This window comes from Plasmodium vivax, chromosome 12 (assembly GCF_000002415.2).
Source record: "Plasmodium vivax chromosome 12, whole genome shotgun sequence".
In the NCBI taxonomy this organism is placed as follows: domain Eukaryota; phylum Apicomplexa; class Aconoidasida; order Haemosporida; family Plasmodiidae; genus Plasmodium; species Plasmodium vivax.
In genome coordinates, this window is record NC_009917.1 from 38,669 (window position 1) to 57,048 (window position 18,380).

The 18,380-nt window shown below is 40.7% G+C and overlaps 4 protein-coding genes across 4 annotated transcripts; 2 read left to right on the top strand and 2 right to left on the bottom strand.

Annotated features, from left to right (window-relative positions):
* Positions 1–1,934, top strand: PVX_083545 (hypothetical protein, conserved; the record flags this gene model as incomplete). Its single annotated transcript, XM_001614257.1, has 2 exons — positions 1–137; positions 284–1,934. 2 exons carry the CDS (start codon positions 1–3, stop codon positions 1,932–1,934), a joined length of 1,788 nt encoding a protein of 595 aa, XP_001614307.1.
* A 1,234-nt stretch (positions 1,935–3,168) lies between these two features.
* Positions 3,169–6,176, bottom strand: PVX_083535 (hypothetical protein, conserved; the record flags this gene model as incomplete). Its single annotated transcript, XM_001614256.1, has 3 exons — positions 3,169–3,562; positions 3,753–3,920; positions 4,129–6,176. 3 exons carry the CDS (start codon positions 6,174–6,176, stop codon positions 3,169–3,171), a joined length of 2,610 nt encoding a protein of 869 aa, XP_001614306.1.
* Positions 6,177–7,122: 946 nt separating this feature from the next.
* On the bottom strand, positions 7,123–14,488 carry PVX_083530 (hypothetical protein, conserved; the record flags this gene model as incomplete). Its single annotated transcript, XM_001614255.1, has 1 exon — positions 7,123–14,488. The coding sequence occupies exon 1, from the start codon at positions 14,053–14,055 to the stop codon at positions 7,123–7,125; it is 6,933 nt and encodes a 2,310-aa protein (XP_001614305.1). The 5' UTR covers positions 14,056–14,488.
* A 1,241-nt stretch (positions 14,489–15,729) lies between these two features.
* On the top strand, positions 15,730–17,289 carry PVX_083525 (calcium-dependent protein kinase, putative; the record flags this gene model as incomplete). Its single annotated transcript, XM_001614254.1, has 6 exons — positions 15,730–15,928; positions 16,035–16,407; positions 16,553–16,626; positions 16,797–16,843; positions 16,990–17,087; positions 17,228–17,289. The coding sequence occupies exons 2-6, from the start codon at positions 16,098–16,100 to the stop codon at positions 17,287–17,289; spliced, it is 591 nt and encodes a 196-aa protein (XP_001614304.1). The 5' UTR covers positions 15,730–15,928; positions 16,035–16,097.
* Positions 17,290–18,380: the final 1,091 nt, after the last annotated feature.

Here is an 18,380-nt window from a genome sequence, read left to right on the forward strand (position 1 = left end):
ATGAAAACCACCACCACCCTCCGTTGCCTATTTTTACCTCATATTTCCCCCCTTTTTTTTCCCCCCCCTAAACCTTTGCAGAATAAAGCAGCAAATGCTATCTACCAAGGAATCAACCCATACCTTGACATAAAAAAGTACCACTTCTGCCCCCGTGCAATACAAAAGGGCGTCGCACTTGTGCATGTGCCTTTTTTCATATACCGGTGCGCGTCCATTTAAGCGTTTCTCAGCGCCCCACTGCACATTTGCCCCTTCCCCTTTTAACTTCCCCTCCCCCCAGATACAGTGAAGAAGCGCTTAAACAAATCCAATGGCACAGGAACTTATCCGACGACTGGTACGTCAAAGATGATAAGATCGTAAACGATTCCGGTGTTACAATAAAAGAAGTGGAGCATAGAATTAATCGAGGAGAAATAAGCATTGGGAGTTTATGCTACGACGGAGACAAACATGACGACGTGAGAAATTTGTTTGTGAAATTAATAGATGAGCTCTTCTTTTCAAACTATGGAGAGTGCCTAGAAGTGGAAAAAAAGTTATATCTCTCTACGCAAGTTCTGCTAAAAAAATTGCAAGATGATATAAGCGAAGATTTTGAAGCCATTCTCCACGTGGCTAGACATCACATAAAAAATTTCTTCAAAAACACAAGTGCACATAACCAGCAAGAATTGGAAAAAATAACAGGAATAAATATGACCCTGAGCCTCAATGACGAAGGAAAATTACTATTTAATAACAAACATTTACATCGATTCCTCGCTTTAACAAAATTTGAATTAAATATAAATTTAGAGCAAGAATATTCAACATTTGAAAATTATTCCCTCATTAGTGATATACAATGTGTTTACGTCGACCTTGCTATTGAAATTTCCAAAGTAGAAGAAGACATTGTAAAATATTTGCATTCAGCTTTACATAGATTTCCTCTCAAGTACTACCGTGATGCCAATGCCTTCGCAGTTATGTTCCAGAGTAATGCTATGATAATTCTGGAAGATAATCTACACGTTAATCTGTACCATAAATATGTAGAGCAAATGGAAAAATCAAATGCCAGTTTTAGGATAGATATTAAGCCAATAGATTCGCTACTCCAAGATATGCTTAGCATACTAAATCATACCATTGACTACAATGTACATGCACTCTTTGTAAAACTAAATAAACACCTAAATGGAGACCTAAAATCCCTCATAGGGTTTTTTCTCTATTTATTTAATATAGAAAAATTTAGAAATCATGACATTATAAAATCTATAAAAGAAAAAGGGGACGACTTAGAAGAAAATAAAATCCTGTCCAATACGTATGACTTATTTATGATAGAAAAAAATGACATAAACATTGCAGAAATTAAATTTAAAATTTTTGTAAAAAATAAATTTGATTTTAATGTGGATGATAAAAAAGTTCGATCGCTGGAGAAAAAACTTTACGACATTTACCAAAATAAACACCTCGTCGAAGCATTCAATTTAATTGCGTACCAAATATTAATCAAACGGATAGTCAAAGATTATGCATATTTTGTGGAAGTCCTTAAGAGAACTTCCTACAGATATCAACCACTTTTTAAGAAAGTGATCGACGTATTTCTTGTCCGAAGAGATGAACACATACTCACCATTCCAAGAAAAAAATATGACAAATTGGTGAAGGACTATATCAAAATTAAGGACAACAGTAATTTCCATTTTAACATCCTGGGTGGTAATCAAAACATAACTAATTCGTTATCACGTCTAAAAAGGCAAATGAACAAAATTAAAATTATGATAAAAATTTTAATGTGCCTCAATGATGAGATGACTACCCTCAAGGACGTTTCCAGGCTCACTCCCGGCGAAAAGGAGCGCAATAAAAAGGCCATCATCTTCTATTCCTACCTAATTAGGGAGTTCAAGGATGACTGGTTTCATTAGTCCACCCGGAGGGGCGCCATGTAAATGTGTACACATATGGGTTAATCTATCTTCCTATATAAATATGTACCTTTTGTATATGCCCCACCCATGCGCTGCCGCATAATCCCTGGAGTGGGCACCCCCTCCACCGCACATCCCTGCTGCGCCCTGCGTAGCTGCACCAGGAGTTGTACGTACACACCTATCTGTACATCCTCCTGTACTCCCCCCCCCCCCCTCACGTATATACTCCGACTGAAAATTTGTTTCCTTTAACCTACCAATTTAGTATTTGCTCACCCCCGTGTACTCATCTGTACATGTTTGAAAAAAAAATTAAATTTTAGCTTCTCTATTTTTTGTGTGTATCATAAATCCACTCATTTGTCTAATGATAATTTATTTATTCCATTTCTAATTATTCCCCAACCCAAACTATTTACCCAATTTGATTTTGTTAAAACAGGTTTTTAGTACAGCCTTACACGAGTTTACTTCAGCCCGTGGCAGCCAGACTTGGCAGGCCAAAAAAAAAGCCAACAAAACTGGCCCTGTTTCACCCCCCAGCAGGTGAAGGTGCAAACGTGGTATATAACCACTCCACGGTGTTTGCCTTATGCACACCGTTGCACAAAAAAAATAAACACCCTGTGACCTCTTATCATCACCCTAACATGTTCATTCGTTTCACGCACCTTTAACCGCGGATCATCATAATTTTAAAACAAAAGGGGTAAAAAAAAGTCTGTTAAAAGGGGGATATAAAATACCGATTCTCGTGAATCGGCACTGTTGGGTAAAATAAAAGAGAATAACCAAACGAACGGGTTGCGCGGGGGGGGGCTGCAAAAAGGGACCCCCGCCCAACTGTGCAGCTGCTTGGTTCCACAGCTGCGCAATTAATAAAAAATCAAACTAGAAAAAAAAAATTCGAACCGATGAGGAGCAATTTGAAATACTCGAATCAGTTCAAACGTGGAAACAATTCAAACGTGGAAACAATTCAAACGTGGGAATAGCCCAAACGTGGGAACAGCCCAAACGTGGGAACAGCCCAAACGTGGGAACAGCCCAAACGTGGGAACAGCCCAAACGTGGGGGCAACCCAAACATGGGGACAATTCACTTTTCACAAAAAGATAGTAAGTGATGCACCGCAAAAGACACCTCTGGGGTGCATTCCTAATGAGTCTAGCAAACAACTATGCCGCACTTCCCATTATGCAAAACGCGTTGAGTTGCTAAAACCAAATTACGAAGTAATCTGCTTTATGTTGTTAATAAATATCTCCTTATGGTGCGCCGCTATAACTTTTAAAATCTCATTGATATTATCATCGTTCACCTCGACGTGAAACGGGACGGACAAATACAAATGGTATAGATTCGTTTTGATGCAGTAGAATTTTTCATACTCCGCTTCCAGGTATATTTGTGCAGGTAATTTTGAATCTCTTAATATGTCGTCACACTTTTGGTACACTCTGAAAATTCTTTTCACCTTATCGAGGCTAATTTTGGAGCTATAATACTGCTTTAGGTATGGGATGTAGTAGCACACGTGGATGATGTCGATGCCCGGGATTTCTGGGAGCGCGAATGGGGAGTTGTCTGACGCCTTCACAATTTCGTCGTAGCAACCGGAGCTGATAAGCATCTGGGGAGGGCCAAAAGGGAGGGAAAAAAGATCATATGTACGCATGCATGTTCAAATGTGCGTTAAGCACAACCGCGTAAACTTTACTAAACGGCACGCATGTCACATAACGCACGTATTTATATACACTGCCGTGTGCTAATCGTTTTCGTTTTTTTCCCCATTAACACGTTATGTACTCAACGCTCATCATTTTTGTTGCATCTTTGTTGCATCTTTCAGTAACCGTTTCAATCATGGAGGTGTGTCTGGAGAGGTGGAAAAAGTCTCGGGACGACGCATGCGAGCAGATGTACACGCAGCAGATTTTTTTCCTAATGTAGTTGATGTAGGCGTACAGGAAAAGGCTGAAAGGGGGGAAAATCCGAAGTGAATGAATTCAGGGAGGAGGAAAAATCCGAAAAGGATGAATTCAGAGGGGGAATTTTCCTTTCCAAATTTTCCCGCACTTTTGCAGTTATTTTTTTTTTTATCCACCGCCTCACCACGGCGATGTTCACCCCCACGCAAATACCCCGCAACTCGTTTTTCACTTTTTTTTTCTCTCTTTAATACTTTGGGTTATAAATGGGCAGGCAAATGGGCGTCCACGACTCGGCATTCTTAAAGGACTTCATGGACGTTATCATATTGATGAGGATTATCACGTCCATCGAGTGGATAGCATACTTCGATACAGATATGCCTATAATTTTATCATGCACAATTAAGAAGGACAACAAGACGTTGTTAATTTTGAAGGATGAAATCAAATTGTGAATTTTGTTCCGATACTCCTGTTTTAATGGCAAGGGCTCAAAACCATCAAAAATGGAATACATATTTCTAGAGCATGAAGATATTAAATTGCACATGAGGACATCAGCGCCGTCCAGCAAATACCTTATATCAAATGATGGTTTTATTTGAAAAGATTTTTCAATACTTTTGGTTAATAAAGATATAATTTGAAAATACATATAATTCAAAATCTGCAAAATGTAGTTCGTACTCTCATTAGCCTTGGAAATGCAAACTAAACATAAGACTTCCTTGTCCAGATAAACCACCTTGGTATTTTTACTTATAATACATTTTAAAGAATTTTTTGTGTACATTCCTGTGCCCCTTTTATCTGTCTTTGTATCTGTGCTAAAATCTGAAAAGGAAAACGACTCAATTTTTGATATAATTGCTAACAGCGTCCCATAAAAACTCGTCAAATTTTCTTCATTTCCATATCTTGTAAAGACTGGTTTCCCCGAATAGGTGAAAATAAAAAAGTGCCTTTTGTGTTTATACCACAAGGGGGTGCTTTGATCTTCATGAATTTTCTTTTTCTTAAATAAAAATTTTGAATTGTTTGCACTCTCTTGGGATTCTTTATTTTCAAAATAGTGTACACTGTCCAGTTTATTCAACTTTTCACTTTCCACTTCGTCTTTTTCATCATCTTCGTTTTTCGCATCACACAAATTGGGTCTTTCCTTCTCCTCATCCTTATTCGTTCTTGTGATGTCATCCTTTTGTGGACTACCCAACTCGCTCCCCTGAGAAATTTCATTTTTTGATGTCTCCCCTTCGTAGGAGTTGCTACCTCCATCTTCGCGCTTTACTTTTTCTTCCTTCACCGTCTCGTTTTGGTTTTTCCCCTCAGGGTCACCTTCACCCTCCCCAACATCGCCATTATTGTCTCCCTTCGCGCTGTTGATATTTCCCCCCGCAGAGTCACTCCCCCCTGACGCCCCCTTTTTCTCATCCTCCACCAAATTCGACCTCGCAGCACTGTGTGACGAGTTGCTCATAAAGGACAAATCGTCATTCGGTCCGTTTCCCAAATCTATGGGGTCCGTGACGTCCGTATTTAACGTCAGCTTCTTATTCCCCAACGTAAAGTTTCCCTCGTAACTTTTATTCATAACGATGTTATTGTGGGAGGAGCTGTCTGACCCTTCCTCGTTATGTTCATTAGATGGTTTCATTCCGCCCTCTTCGCCATGTACCGAGGGGGAAAAATCCTGGTTGCTGTAAAAATTTTCGTATTCTTCTTCCCTTAAAAAATTGCTGTCGTCCCCTCTTGGTAGCCATGTCCCACCTTTTATCGAAGCAGAAGTGTCTGCTCCTAAGCGGTCTCCCTGCATTACATGCGCAGATTTGTTGTTCATTCCGTCCACTTCCTTCTCTTCATCCTCAAAGAACTTTTCCAACTCGTCATCTGTGTAGGAATTGTACATTTCGTCACGGGGTAGCACCCCCGTTTCGTAAACATTCCCTTTTAGCAGGTCCTCCGAGCGTTCCCCAGAGTGATACCCCGAGCGTCCCTCCGAGCCTTCCTCCTCACTGTTGAATTTCCCCTCTGAATGTCCTTTTGCCCCACTTACGCCTTCCACATCGTAGAAGCTTACACCTTCGCTAGTGGCAGCGTGAGGAGAGCCCCCCAGGGGGCTCCCATATGCAATATCACCATGGTCACCATCGCGGGGATCGCCATCACGATTGTCGCCGCTTTTCCTTGCACCAAAAATCGACTCGGAGGATACCTCCGAAAAGTTATCACAGTTAGATGGGCTTCTATTGATCTTTCCATTTGCGTTATTTCCTTCTTCGTCAGAAGCAATTTCCATCTTCCGATAAATGGGACATTTAAAATTGAGGGTGAGGAAAAACAAAAAAAAGTAAGCTTTAAGGGAAGCCTTTATTTTTTTCTTCTTTTTTTTATGGTATATATTGCTACACAATTTGTGCCATCACTTTTGGGCACATTCCTCATTCCCTCGCTTTTTGCTTATTTTTTTTTTTTTTTTTTTTTCCCTTTTTTGCAACGTAGTAAGCACAAATTCGCCCTTAAGCAGTTATTTTACTTTACCCCTTTCTATATATAATGCAAAAAATAGTTGACCTCACAGTTACACGCGTTTGCTAAATACCACGCAAATTCTGTTGAAACGGTTTGCCTGCAAAATGCTATTTCGCGAACTTTTTTACAAAAAAAAAAAAAAGTTGTTTTAAAGGAAATGACCAAAAGGGAACACGCGAATTATACGTAGGGACAAAAAATCAAAGGAAGGCCTATCTACCATCATGTTAACAAAATGAAAAATTCCTGAGGGAAAAAATTAAATACACACCAGGTGTGGCAACAGGGCTGAATTAATTCACCTCTTCCTTGTACCTCCGCACATTCGAAAGAGCAACGAATTGTCTGTGATGCAAAATGTTACAAGACAAAAACATTTGTTAACTATCTACACATATTGAAAGGAGGATGGGGGCAGGCAAACCATAAACAGTTAAACAAAATAAAATATAAAAAAAAAAAAAAAAAATGAGGCAACACGAGCAAAACGCATTTCACAGGTAAACAAAAATGGGCTAACAATTTTAAAAGGGCTTGGGAATGAAATTCCTTCTCTGGAGAATCTCCCACTGGTTCGATTTACTCTAAAATGGAGTCCCCCCTCCCCCGGCATGTTGGCACGACCGCGTGAAACAGTGCAAGTGTGTCTTCACTAAACACACGCAAATATGTATGCGCATGTGCATGTGCACATATATATGTGCATGCGATCCCTACGCACAGCCGCGCTGCAGGTGGGCGTTCGCCAGGGAATATATAATTGAGTAAAAGTGGTTCAAATCCTTTACGATGACCGCGGGGGAGCTGCCCTCCCGCTGGGCCGTGCAGAACTGCTCGTTCATCTGCAAGGACAGCTCCAATCTGTTCTTCCTAAAAAAGTATAGCGGCTTCTTAAATTCGTAATTTTTCCTATACAAGTTATAATTTCCAAGTACGTACAAACCAAATCTTGCACGCGAAAACGCAACAATCAGTCTTTTAATATTTTTCATATACCCAATGCTTTTCGACCGAACGAGGGAAATAATTATATAGTCGTTTTGTTTGCCCTGGTATTTATCCACTGTCGTGACTTTTTTTGGCATTCCGATTAACTTATTGTACAGGCAGTTTTTTTTTAAAATGTCTAGTATCAGTTCTTTCTGCCCATTGTAAGTGGTCAAAATGGTGATCACTTCATTGGCATACCCTAGCAGTCGCATGTACATAAAAATAGCAACGGCCATTTCTGCTTCCAACAAATTTTGGTAAAAATAAGGCACCGGTGTGTACTCCTCCGATTCGACATGCACAAACTGATACGTATAGGTAAAGCCGGGATTGAAATTTTTCAAAAATTTGTCCCTATGAATGCATTCCAGATTGGCTATTTGTATATTATACTTGCTGTAAAAATATTTATATATGTTACAAATCTCATTTCGCATACGTCCCTGCTCATTCAAATAAATGGATGGCAATTCTAATCTTAAAAATCGCTTATAAAGGGACTGTTCATAGTTTGCAAAGTTTTTTATATATTTATTTTTTATAATGGGAGGTAGTTGGTTGGAGTCCCCCACGAAAATTATTCTCTTCAACTTGCTCTTATAGTATCTATTTTCTTGCAGCAGGAGCGGCAGAAATGTATCATTCTCCGTAATTTGCGTGCACTCGTCAATAATAATATTGTCAAAGTAAAATTGCAGCTTCGCTATTTTGCTTCTGTTTATGCTTGCATGTGTACACGTCATTGCGATCACCCTGGCCAGCTTCGCTATGATGTACACTCCTCTTTCGCGCTGGTTCTTTAACACCTCGAATGCTCTGCAGTCATTCAGATGTTCGAAGTTTTTTATCAGCTTTGCTAAATAGTACTTGCTCACGTATAAATCGTCCTCGTCCTGTTTGAACGTCATGCCGGTTACGTCTCCGTTGAAGATGCCGCGCGCGGTGGGGACATCCCCCGATTGGGATAGCTCACCGTTTGCCCCTTTTTCTTCTTCCGCGTTTGCTTCCACGTCGTCCGCGTTTATCACGTTATCCGCGTTTATCACGTTATCCGCGTTTATCACGTTGTCCGCGTTTTTCACGTCGTCCGCGTTTTCCGCCCTCCCGAGGAAACCTCCCCTATACTGCAAAAACTCATCGATGCCTACTCCGTGCAACTTCAAATTCAGGTACTTCTTAAACGGGAAAAGAACGCTATACACGCTCAGTTGCAAAATGTCTAACTGATCTTCTGGGTGGATTAAGTAAAAGCACTCTTTGTCTTCCTCCAATAAGTGTAGCTTTTCCACCTCCTTAGAAGTACACCGCGTTGTATCCTTCGCCCCTCTCCAAATTAAATCCTCCACACTTTCGCGTACCTCCACGTACACCTTTGGGCACAAAAACAAATTATACACATCGTAATCGTCAACCGATGCTGTGATGCACAATTTGAAAAAATCCTCCTCATTTCCGTTTTTCCTATAAATTTCAATCAACTTAAAAAAATTAGAAATACGTTTTTTCACATGATTCTCATAATACTGGGTGGCCGACAAACAGTGATATATCTTCTGGCTGCTACTCGCTTCGGATAACAGATTTACCTCGTTCAGAATTTTTTGTCTTAAATCGATCATATAATTGATTCTTCCATATTTAGAAAAATTAAAATTATCATCTTCATCAAAAAAATCGTGCCCTTCTTTGTTCACCATGCTGCTGTCCTTTCCCCCACCAATGCCATTTCTGGCTAAGTTCCTTTCCACTTCTTCATACTCGGCTCTTAAATTTTCAACGTCCAGCTCCCCCATACCTACTCTGCAGAGATACTTTTGGTGAATCAGATTTTCCTTAACCAGCAAGTTAAAAATGTAATTAAGGCAACTATTACTGTGTGTACATATGAGAATCTTTTCCTTCGTTTTGTTGTTAAAGAGAATGTTAATGATCTTGTTTAGTATACTGGTTTTCCCGCTGCCTGGAACTCCCTCGATGATGGTTATCCCTTCATACAGCCCACTCTTTATACATTCGATTTGCCTTTCAGTGTAGTACATCCTTTTTTTCGCCTCGCCTCCATTTGCTGCTTCTACCACGTTTGTCTCGTCGGCCCCATTTTGGGCGTCTGCCCTCTTCACCAGCGCCACATTTGTGCTGTTCCTCTTTTTCGTGTGAACAAGCAACCCCTCTAAGGGGTACTCCTGGTCGTCGTATATCCTGTTCGGTATCCTGTATATGTCCCCTTTTAGGCTCAAGTGTCCTGTGGAGGTAATCACATTTTGCTCGAACAAAGTTTGCACTTGTTTGCGGTCACCAATTGTGGTAACCTCTCCGTTCACTTCGTCCGAGGCGCCTTCTTCACCTGCGTTTTCTTCTCCCCCCTTCTGCCGCTCCCCCCCCAGGTAGCTGTTCAAAATTAAGAAGTACTCCTTCTCCTTAAACGCAAATTGGAAGATACAATACTCCCCATACCGATGCGCAACCCTAACGTTCTCCACAAAATTGGAAACGAATCCCATCTCGTCTGGGGCGTACCCATTAATCACACAAATGTGATAATATAAACTTTCGAGGATATTCCTTTGCAGCACATCCTTTTCGAGCGACTTCTTTTTGTCTTCATATTTGATCGGTACGTAGCTCAAAAACAGGGGCTCGATATACTCATTCAGTAGACTCTTCACATCTACTTTATCGCCACCGTTCGACACATTCATGTACGACGAGTCGATGCAAAGATACGCAACGTTCGTCGTCTTTACCACATGCAGGATGTTTACAAACGTGTTCAGGTAGTTAATATCATCGATGTTGTTTTTTATAAAATTTAGCTTCCCACGATTGCACACCAGGGGGCTCTTCGACAATTTCGCAGTGCTGGGACTACCCGCTTTGTTTTTACTGTCGCTGTTTGCATCGTCTGATGGGGCCCCTTCCGATGAGGCCTCTGCTGATTCCTCCGATTGGCTTTCTTCTCCCGATTCCTCCTCCGATCCACCCTCTGCTGATGCCTCCTCCGATTGGCTTTCCTCTCCCGATCCCTCCTCCGATGCACCCTCTGCGGACTCCCCCTCCGCGCTGGCCCTCCCCGGCAGCGACTTCTGGTAGTACTTGAGCGAACCGTCGCAGTAGCCCAAAAATATGTCGTGCACCCAATACGGTATGACCACATCATCGGGATTCATAATCAACGTTTTGATGTTGTTCAAAATGTAGAAGAAATTATTTTCCTTCTGTTTCCTCCTCACCAGTAAATTAAATGAATTGTAAATTTCAGGATCGTTAAGAATATCCTTCTGGTACTGATGATAATCCAAGTACACGGTGATCCTCTTCAAGCTGCTTTTCTCCGCATCTCCCTCTTCCCCGTTTTCTACAAAGTTAGCATATTTGAACACTTCGCACCCTCTGACGTAGTTAATTCCGAGTAGCTTCTTCAAATCGCCATCATTAATGACGTTTATTTTATTCCTATAATGATTGGTGTAATTCTTTACGCAAACGAGAAATAAAATGTCGCAAGGTCTAATCATATTCCACTCGTTATTGGCCCTTTCGTGGTATTTGTACTTCAGATCGATCACTATTTCTGCCGTAACTTTCTTACTGTTGTTATCTACATTTATAATTTTGAATGAATCTATTTTATTGCTCATTCTTCGTTCATTCGCAAAATAGGTGTTTTCAATTTTGTTAACATCCTGTACTATGGAGTTTAGCTGGTACTCATTAAACGTGTGGGTGTTTCTCTTATGGTGTGAAAATTCATCGTGCGTATCTATTTGGTCCTCCTCTAGTAACTCTTCTTCATGTTTTCTCTTCCTCCTTTTCTTCTCCCCTTCTCCATTCATCTTATTATCATCCCCGTGAGCTTCACTCCGCTCGTCAATTTCGAAGACGTACCTGCATACAGTATGCTCATTCACCTTCCTATTCTTTGGGTTCGTTTCGTAGACATACTCCAGGACGTTTTTCCTAATATCGTAGTAACTCTGCAGTTTGAACAAATTATATATTCTAAAAACATAATCGTTAATGCACAGATATTGCAAGTTCAGTTTGAACAATGGCTTGGTGTAGAGGAAGGTTTTCCTCTTCTTCTTCATGTCGTCCTTCGTGTCTATCAAGACGCTATCGAATAGGTCCTTCTCGTTCGGGTAATCACACTGCTTGTCTATCTCCTCGAAGATGTTGCTTTTAAAACTCAAATTTTCGATCAGCACAGTTATGTAGAACAGTTTCTTCTTTCTCCTAAACCGAGGCACATTTGGGAAGATGCCCCCGCTTTCTCTGCTCCATTTGTTCCCCCGCAATTGGCCGTCCCCCTCCGCATCATCAGCAGTTTCGGTTGCATCGTCAACAGTCTCAGTTACATCATCAGCAGTCCCAGCTACTTCATTAGCCGCCTCGGCTCCCTCCCCGCCGCGCACCAAATACCGCAACTTCTCGCACAGGAACAGCAGCTCGCGCTCCTCCAGCTTGGCCAAATTCTCCAGCAGCTCCCTCTTCTTGTTCATCAAAAAAACGGACTTCAGGTAGTAATTTTTTAACACCGCGTGCTCCTTAAAATGCTTGTAGCAAAAGGTTTGGAAAAACTCAAAGTTCTTGTAATGCTCGTTGCTTATTTCTAGGTACGTTAGTGGGTTCCCCGAAAAATTGTTTATATACATTTCGACGTAATATTTTAGCAGCTTTATCAGTTCTTTAAACTTCCTCTTCCTGTTAAGGCTAGAAATTTTGCAATAAATTAACACATTAAAATGCTTTATAAGGATGTGCAATATCCTTCTGGAGTAAAGCTGACTTAACAGATCAATAAAAAATTCCACACACTTTTCAACAAACAAAATGCGAAATTTTCTGCCCCTTCTGGTATTCTTCCTTCCGCTTCTTCTAACCTTACGTGTGTACCTCTGTTTATTTTTCCCCTTTAGCTTTCCTTCATACTTCCAAAACATGCGCAATATTTCTTCCTTTTTGTGTTCACTCTGGTTGGCATAACTTCCATCCCCTTCGTCATCGCTGGAGAAGTACTTTGCGTACGCTTCGACCGACTCGAGGAACTCTACCACTTCGTCGTGGAGCGCGGCCTCACCACTGTCAAGGTGTGTACCATTTATGGTGTCAGTCTCACCCCCACCAGCTGCAACCCTCCTTGCGCGCTTGGCTGAGTGTCCCTTTGTGGTAACACCCCCTTCTTCGTGGACCACCGAGTCGTCCGTAAGGCTCCCCTCTTGATCGCTCGCGTCAGTTCCCACATCGTCCCTCGCGTCCCCCTCACCCACTAGAATAGAGGCATCCCCAAGCTTCTCACTAAAGGGGGACTTCTCCTCAACGGGAGTGTTACCCTCCTCGCCATTAAACGTTTCCAAATACCTTTCACACTCGTCTAGCTCTTCATTTTCACTGTCCGTGTTGCTCATCGAGGAGATGGAAGAGTCACTGGCCACCTTCTCCATCTCTTCGGACTCCTCAAAGGTGTCCAAAACGATTAAAAAGTAATTTATCAAGTTGTAAAAAAACTCATTTTTGTTAACAAACAGAATGATGGCCTCATCATACTCTTCCTTCTTCACATCGTCCTGGAGGACTACACCACAACTGCAGGTATACACACCCAGAACATTGTAACTCCTCCCATTTAAATATTTTTTCCCCATAACCTTTAGCATATTATTATACAACACTTTGGCTTCCTTACTCTTCTGAAAAAGAAATGCGTTTAAGTAACTGTAATTTACGCAGCTCCAGATGAAGGGGTTGCACAAGTCAAGGCACAATTTGAAGAGAAACTTTTTGTCTATACTGGAATAAATATTTATAAAAAACTGTAAGACAAAGGATTTCTCCAAAAAGTTTAATTTGAATATGCGCCTCCTGCATGACTTTACAATATCTTCCTTCTCTGTTCTTCCCTTCTTTATCTTCCCACTTCGCATGTGCTCACTAAAAACAAAGTTATAGTTAACCAATTTGAGGGTATTAAAAAATAGGCTGTGAAATTTTTGCACAAGGAATTCCTTATACATATTAAACCGCTCATCAATTTGGTAGTTTTCCTTTAAAGTGTAATTCTTCTTTTCCATTTCCACCAACTTTTCAAATTCGTCTACTTTGTTGTAAATTATTTGATCCCAAATTTCGTGTTTCCCCTTTTCCTCATATTTATAGCAAATAAAAACGATAAGCGATAGTATATGCTTTACGTACAACTTGTATATGCTTGCATGGGGACCATCCATGCAAAAAAAAACCTCGTTGTTGCCTAGAAGATACAGCCTATCATATATGTTATAGTGTGCCCATAATACCTTTTCAAAGTATTGGGCATTTTCTAACCTTTTTAAATGCTTTGGGTTGAAGCTTTTCTTCTTCAAAAGGTCGTACGTTTTGCCTATAAAGCTTAGTCGCTTTGGATCGATTCGGACATCTCCTTTCGCATAAACACCATCATCGTCTTCGCTGTCGTCCGCAGCGCAATGGTTAACTCCTCCCCCGTCAGTGGCATCCGCCTTCTTTTCTTTCTTCTTTTTACAGAAAAGGCAGAAATCTATGTGTTCAATTACGAACCTGAACTTTTGCGAGCCTTTTACTGCCCGAGCGGTATCCACATCCAGCTCTCCATTCTTCGCCCCCGTCGCTGATTTTGCGTTTGCTGGCTTATTCACACTCATCTCCTTCTTCTTACCATTTTTGGAGTTACCCGTTTGCTTATCAGAAATGTTGTATGCTTCGCTAGCGCTTGTACGCACAATGTGGCTTCTTATCTGCCTTATACTTCTTTGAACCGCTTGCTAAAAGGAAGGGAATTTTTTCTTCTTTTCCTCAAGCGGAGCGTCCTGCTATTTTGTGGCAGTCTGCTTGTGGCCTCTCTTGTTTGTTTTTATTTGCCGCAATTTTTCGTGCGATCTACCCTCCTCCAGGTGTTTCCCTTTTCGTTATTTATTTTTTTTTTTTTGGAATTCCAAGGGAGAATGACCACTTCACTTGGCGCTAACTGCTCGTATGGCGTTTTAAAAAAATACAAAAAATGTAATTTACGCACGCGGCCGTTGCACGAGGTTTTAAAACGTGCAGTTGGATCTCTCGTGTGAAGCATGGATTTGCAAAAATATGCATATGTACATTTGTACCCATTTTTTTTTTTTTTTTCCTCTTAATTTAAGCATTGTTAAGCAGTGTTCCATTGCGTTCTTCTTTCTCATCCGCGTAACACGTGAACAAAATCGCTCCACCATCGTGCCGCTCACTCGTGCCAGCGCCAAACGCGGCGAAAAAGGAGCGTCGCCTCATAAAACAACATTTTAAAACCCTCCATGTGTTTACACAGGAACTGTAAAAATAAGCGCATATCGTTATGCTTCGTGACACCACTATGGGGTGTCAACAGAAGGATGTATAATGCATCCCTTCCGGTACTTCATTTCATCCTCTGTGGGTCTTATGTAAAAGGCGAAACTAGCCAACGGAGAATAGAAGGAAACGTTCCAAAGGGTGGGAAAAAAAAAACAAAAAGGCAGATTCTACACTTTTAAGCAAGCACCATGTAAGCATTTATTATTTTTTATTTTTTTCCTAAAAAAATATGTAACACTTTAAAATGCCTTAAAAGATGAAACACATGGTCCCCCATTTTGCAAAAAAAGGATGTTGTCATTATTTTAACTTGGCCCAAACATTTTTTTTTCCAACTTTGTACTAAATCAGCGCAGTTCAATTCTTAGCAGAAAACCTTAACATGAACAGAGTGTTAGACAATGTGCCCACTTTCGTTCCTTTGGTTTCTCCATACGGCTTTCCGCTTCAACGCGTTTTAATCACACCCCATTCGTTATTCTCTGTCTGGAGACTCCGCTGTGTATACCTCCCACAGTTACTCGTCTACCATTCGAGAAATTATTTTTACTCTTTCTTTTTGGTGGGGGAAGGGGTGGTAAAAAATGTATGCATAACTGCCCCCCTATTATTCACAAAAAAAAATTATTTTATTTTATTTTTACCAAATGTAGATAAAAAAATACGTCTTCGTTTTTTCTTTTTTCCTATCACTTCCCCGTTTCGAAGTCGCTCCGTAAAAATAATGTACGCCAGTGTAGCACAAAAAAAAAAAAAAAATTGCACTTAAATGGCCCACTCCGCACGAGGTCCTCCCCCACCCGCTTAAAAAAACGGGAATTAATTTGCTCTAAGAATGTTTTAACTGTACCTGCTCATAAAACGCCTTTTTGAAAAGACGACGCGAAGACGTTTGCGTTTTTCTCAATTTTGAGACCTTTGCGCAATTCACGAAAGTTTGAAGGAGTAAATTATTGCCCCTCTGCAGAGCACATTTTTTTTTTTTTTTTTTTGGAACATACGCAAAAATGTACGCATAAAAATATACATACCTGTGGGGATGTTTATTTACAGCTCCTTTATCAAACGAAGCTCAGTTTTAAAGACATGCCTTTTCGCTTCTTCCCCTTTATGTCATACGTTTAAGAGAGGGGGGAATGCGCCAACGTACGCGTATACCCTTGTGCATACGAGGAACACGCAGCTGCACGGGTATGTACATGCACATAAATATATACATATACATACATATATGTGTATTTTGTTACCTCTTCACTTACTCACCTGTTGATATGCGCGCCGCCCCGCACGCTCGCAGCTATGTAGACCGAACGAGCGAAGAAAACCCCCCACTATTAACCCACAACTGTGCAGCCGCAAAATGAAAATCAAAAACCTCCTGCTCAAAAAAAGAAATAATCTCTCAACGTCCTTCTGCCTGGAGTCAGAAACGAATGTGCTCAAGGACCACATTCCGATCCATACGTTGAAAGAAAATCACAAAACTAAAGTGTTCTACAGTTACAACCTCGTGGATGGTTATAAATACAAAATAATTGTCAAAAGGAAAAAACAAAACTTAAAAAATGCCAAACTTATAATTTCTTCTCTGGACCACCCATACATCATTAAGTTGATTCACTGTTGTGAATATGCCTCTTCGTTTATCAGCGTCTTTGAGTTCTTCTCAGGTACGGCCCCCACAAATGGGAGTGGAGTAACGATTGAAGATAAACGCATTTTTTTTTTAACCCTTTGCCATTTCAACGCTGAGTTAAACCTTTTTCGATTCTTTTTTTTTCCCCCCTGGTAACCCCATTTATATGCACTGTGAAGACACCAATTTATACTCCTCCGTAATCTTCTCCGCAAAATATGATGAAAAGAGGATAAAGAATATAGTATATCAGGTTATTCTACTCATTTGAAATGGCCTATTAAACGCATAGGAAACGAAAACACCATTTTAAAAAGAGCACTCATGCTTAAAATGTTTCGCACACCACACTGTCTACACATAGTATGTACACACTTTGCACCTCTTCCCCCCCTTTGCCGCCCTCTTGCCACCCTCTTGCAGATCATCCGAACGGTCCACTACCTGCACTCAAACAACTTAGCACACAAGTAATTAGCACAGCATGCTCGTAAAAGAAGAGCGGCTGAAACGGAAATGTTCTTCTGTGGGCGTACAAACGGTCGTACCTACCTATGCACTATACGCCCCTGCGCAGCTGTCCTAATAGAGACTCTCTTTCATCCCCAACGAGCAGGCAACTACTCCCCCAAAGTTTCCTCATCAAATCCGTGAATAACGAAATGATGATTAAATTGGAAGACGTCCACAAAATTAAGACCTATTCTTCGAGACGTTAAAATATTTTTAAAAGTTGACAAAACAGCGTGATCCGATTGCAGCGCTCACTGTTTCCTTGTAGCACTCTATTTATTTTTACTTATTTTTACTTATTTATTTCTATTTATTTATTTTTTTTTTTTCCCCAAACGCAGCCAATTCGAAAATTAGGGGACAAAACGTCTACAGCATTGGACTGATAAGTAATAACAGATAGAGGGAACCAAACGTGCAGAAGTGAATTGCCTTCAAAAAGAATTAAAACAAATCCTCAAAATAATGATATATAGTTAATCTGTTCTCTTAACGAAAAAACTTTTCTTTTTTTGGTGCATCACCTCTTCGCGCAAAACTGCACAACGAATGCGTTCCTCACCAATATTGGTGCACCCTTTTGAGGAGCTACAACTAATTTGTCCCATTTTCTCCCCCCCCCCACAACCCCCTTCCTTGTAGCGTATTTCCTGGTGTGCGGCCAATACCCAATATTCTACTTTGAGAATAAAGAAAAAAAAATTATTTTCCCAAAAGAACTGTTAGTTTTTTTTTCCCCCCAAAGAATATTCTTTCACAGGGGAAGACACATCAAATATTAACACTTCATAGCGTTTACAATTTAGACATCCGTTTTCACCCGCCTAACGTTTTTTAATTTTCTTTTTTTTAGGTGGGAAAATATCTCACCCAAGGGGAGAAGTTTTGTGCAAAAAATACTCCTCAGCGATGTCAGGTTATTTTGGAAAGGCCCCCCGAGGATATTCCCACATCGGGAAAAAAAAAAAAAAAATTAACCAATTTAGCCAGTTAAGCCAAATGACAAATTACAAATCACAACATGCGCACTGTTCAAATGGCCTCTCCCAACAGCTCCATGATAACCGCGCGGGACGCGCTAGATCACGTAACTAAAATGAACAAAAAAAATTCCACAATTTTTTTTTGCGTCTGACTTACCCCAAAACGCGGGCAAAAGGACAACACAGATGGAACCATTATTTTTCATTTCACCCGCCCAAGGAATGGTTTAAGGAGAACGTCAAGCAGAACATTTACATCAATTTCGACATGCTGCGGAGGTAGGGACTGCCGCCCCGCGCATCGCGTCATACATACACACATAGATAAGTATATGCCTATATGCGTAAATACGTAGATGCACATTTATGTGTCCCTTTCCTCATTCTCCACCCCGGCGACCCCCCCTTCCCCCAAACCGCCCATTAGCATTTACGACTTTTGGAAAAAGAACGCCTTCAAAAGATATATCCTGAACAACATATCCAAGTTTGTAGTGAAGGAAGATATATA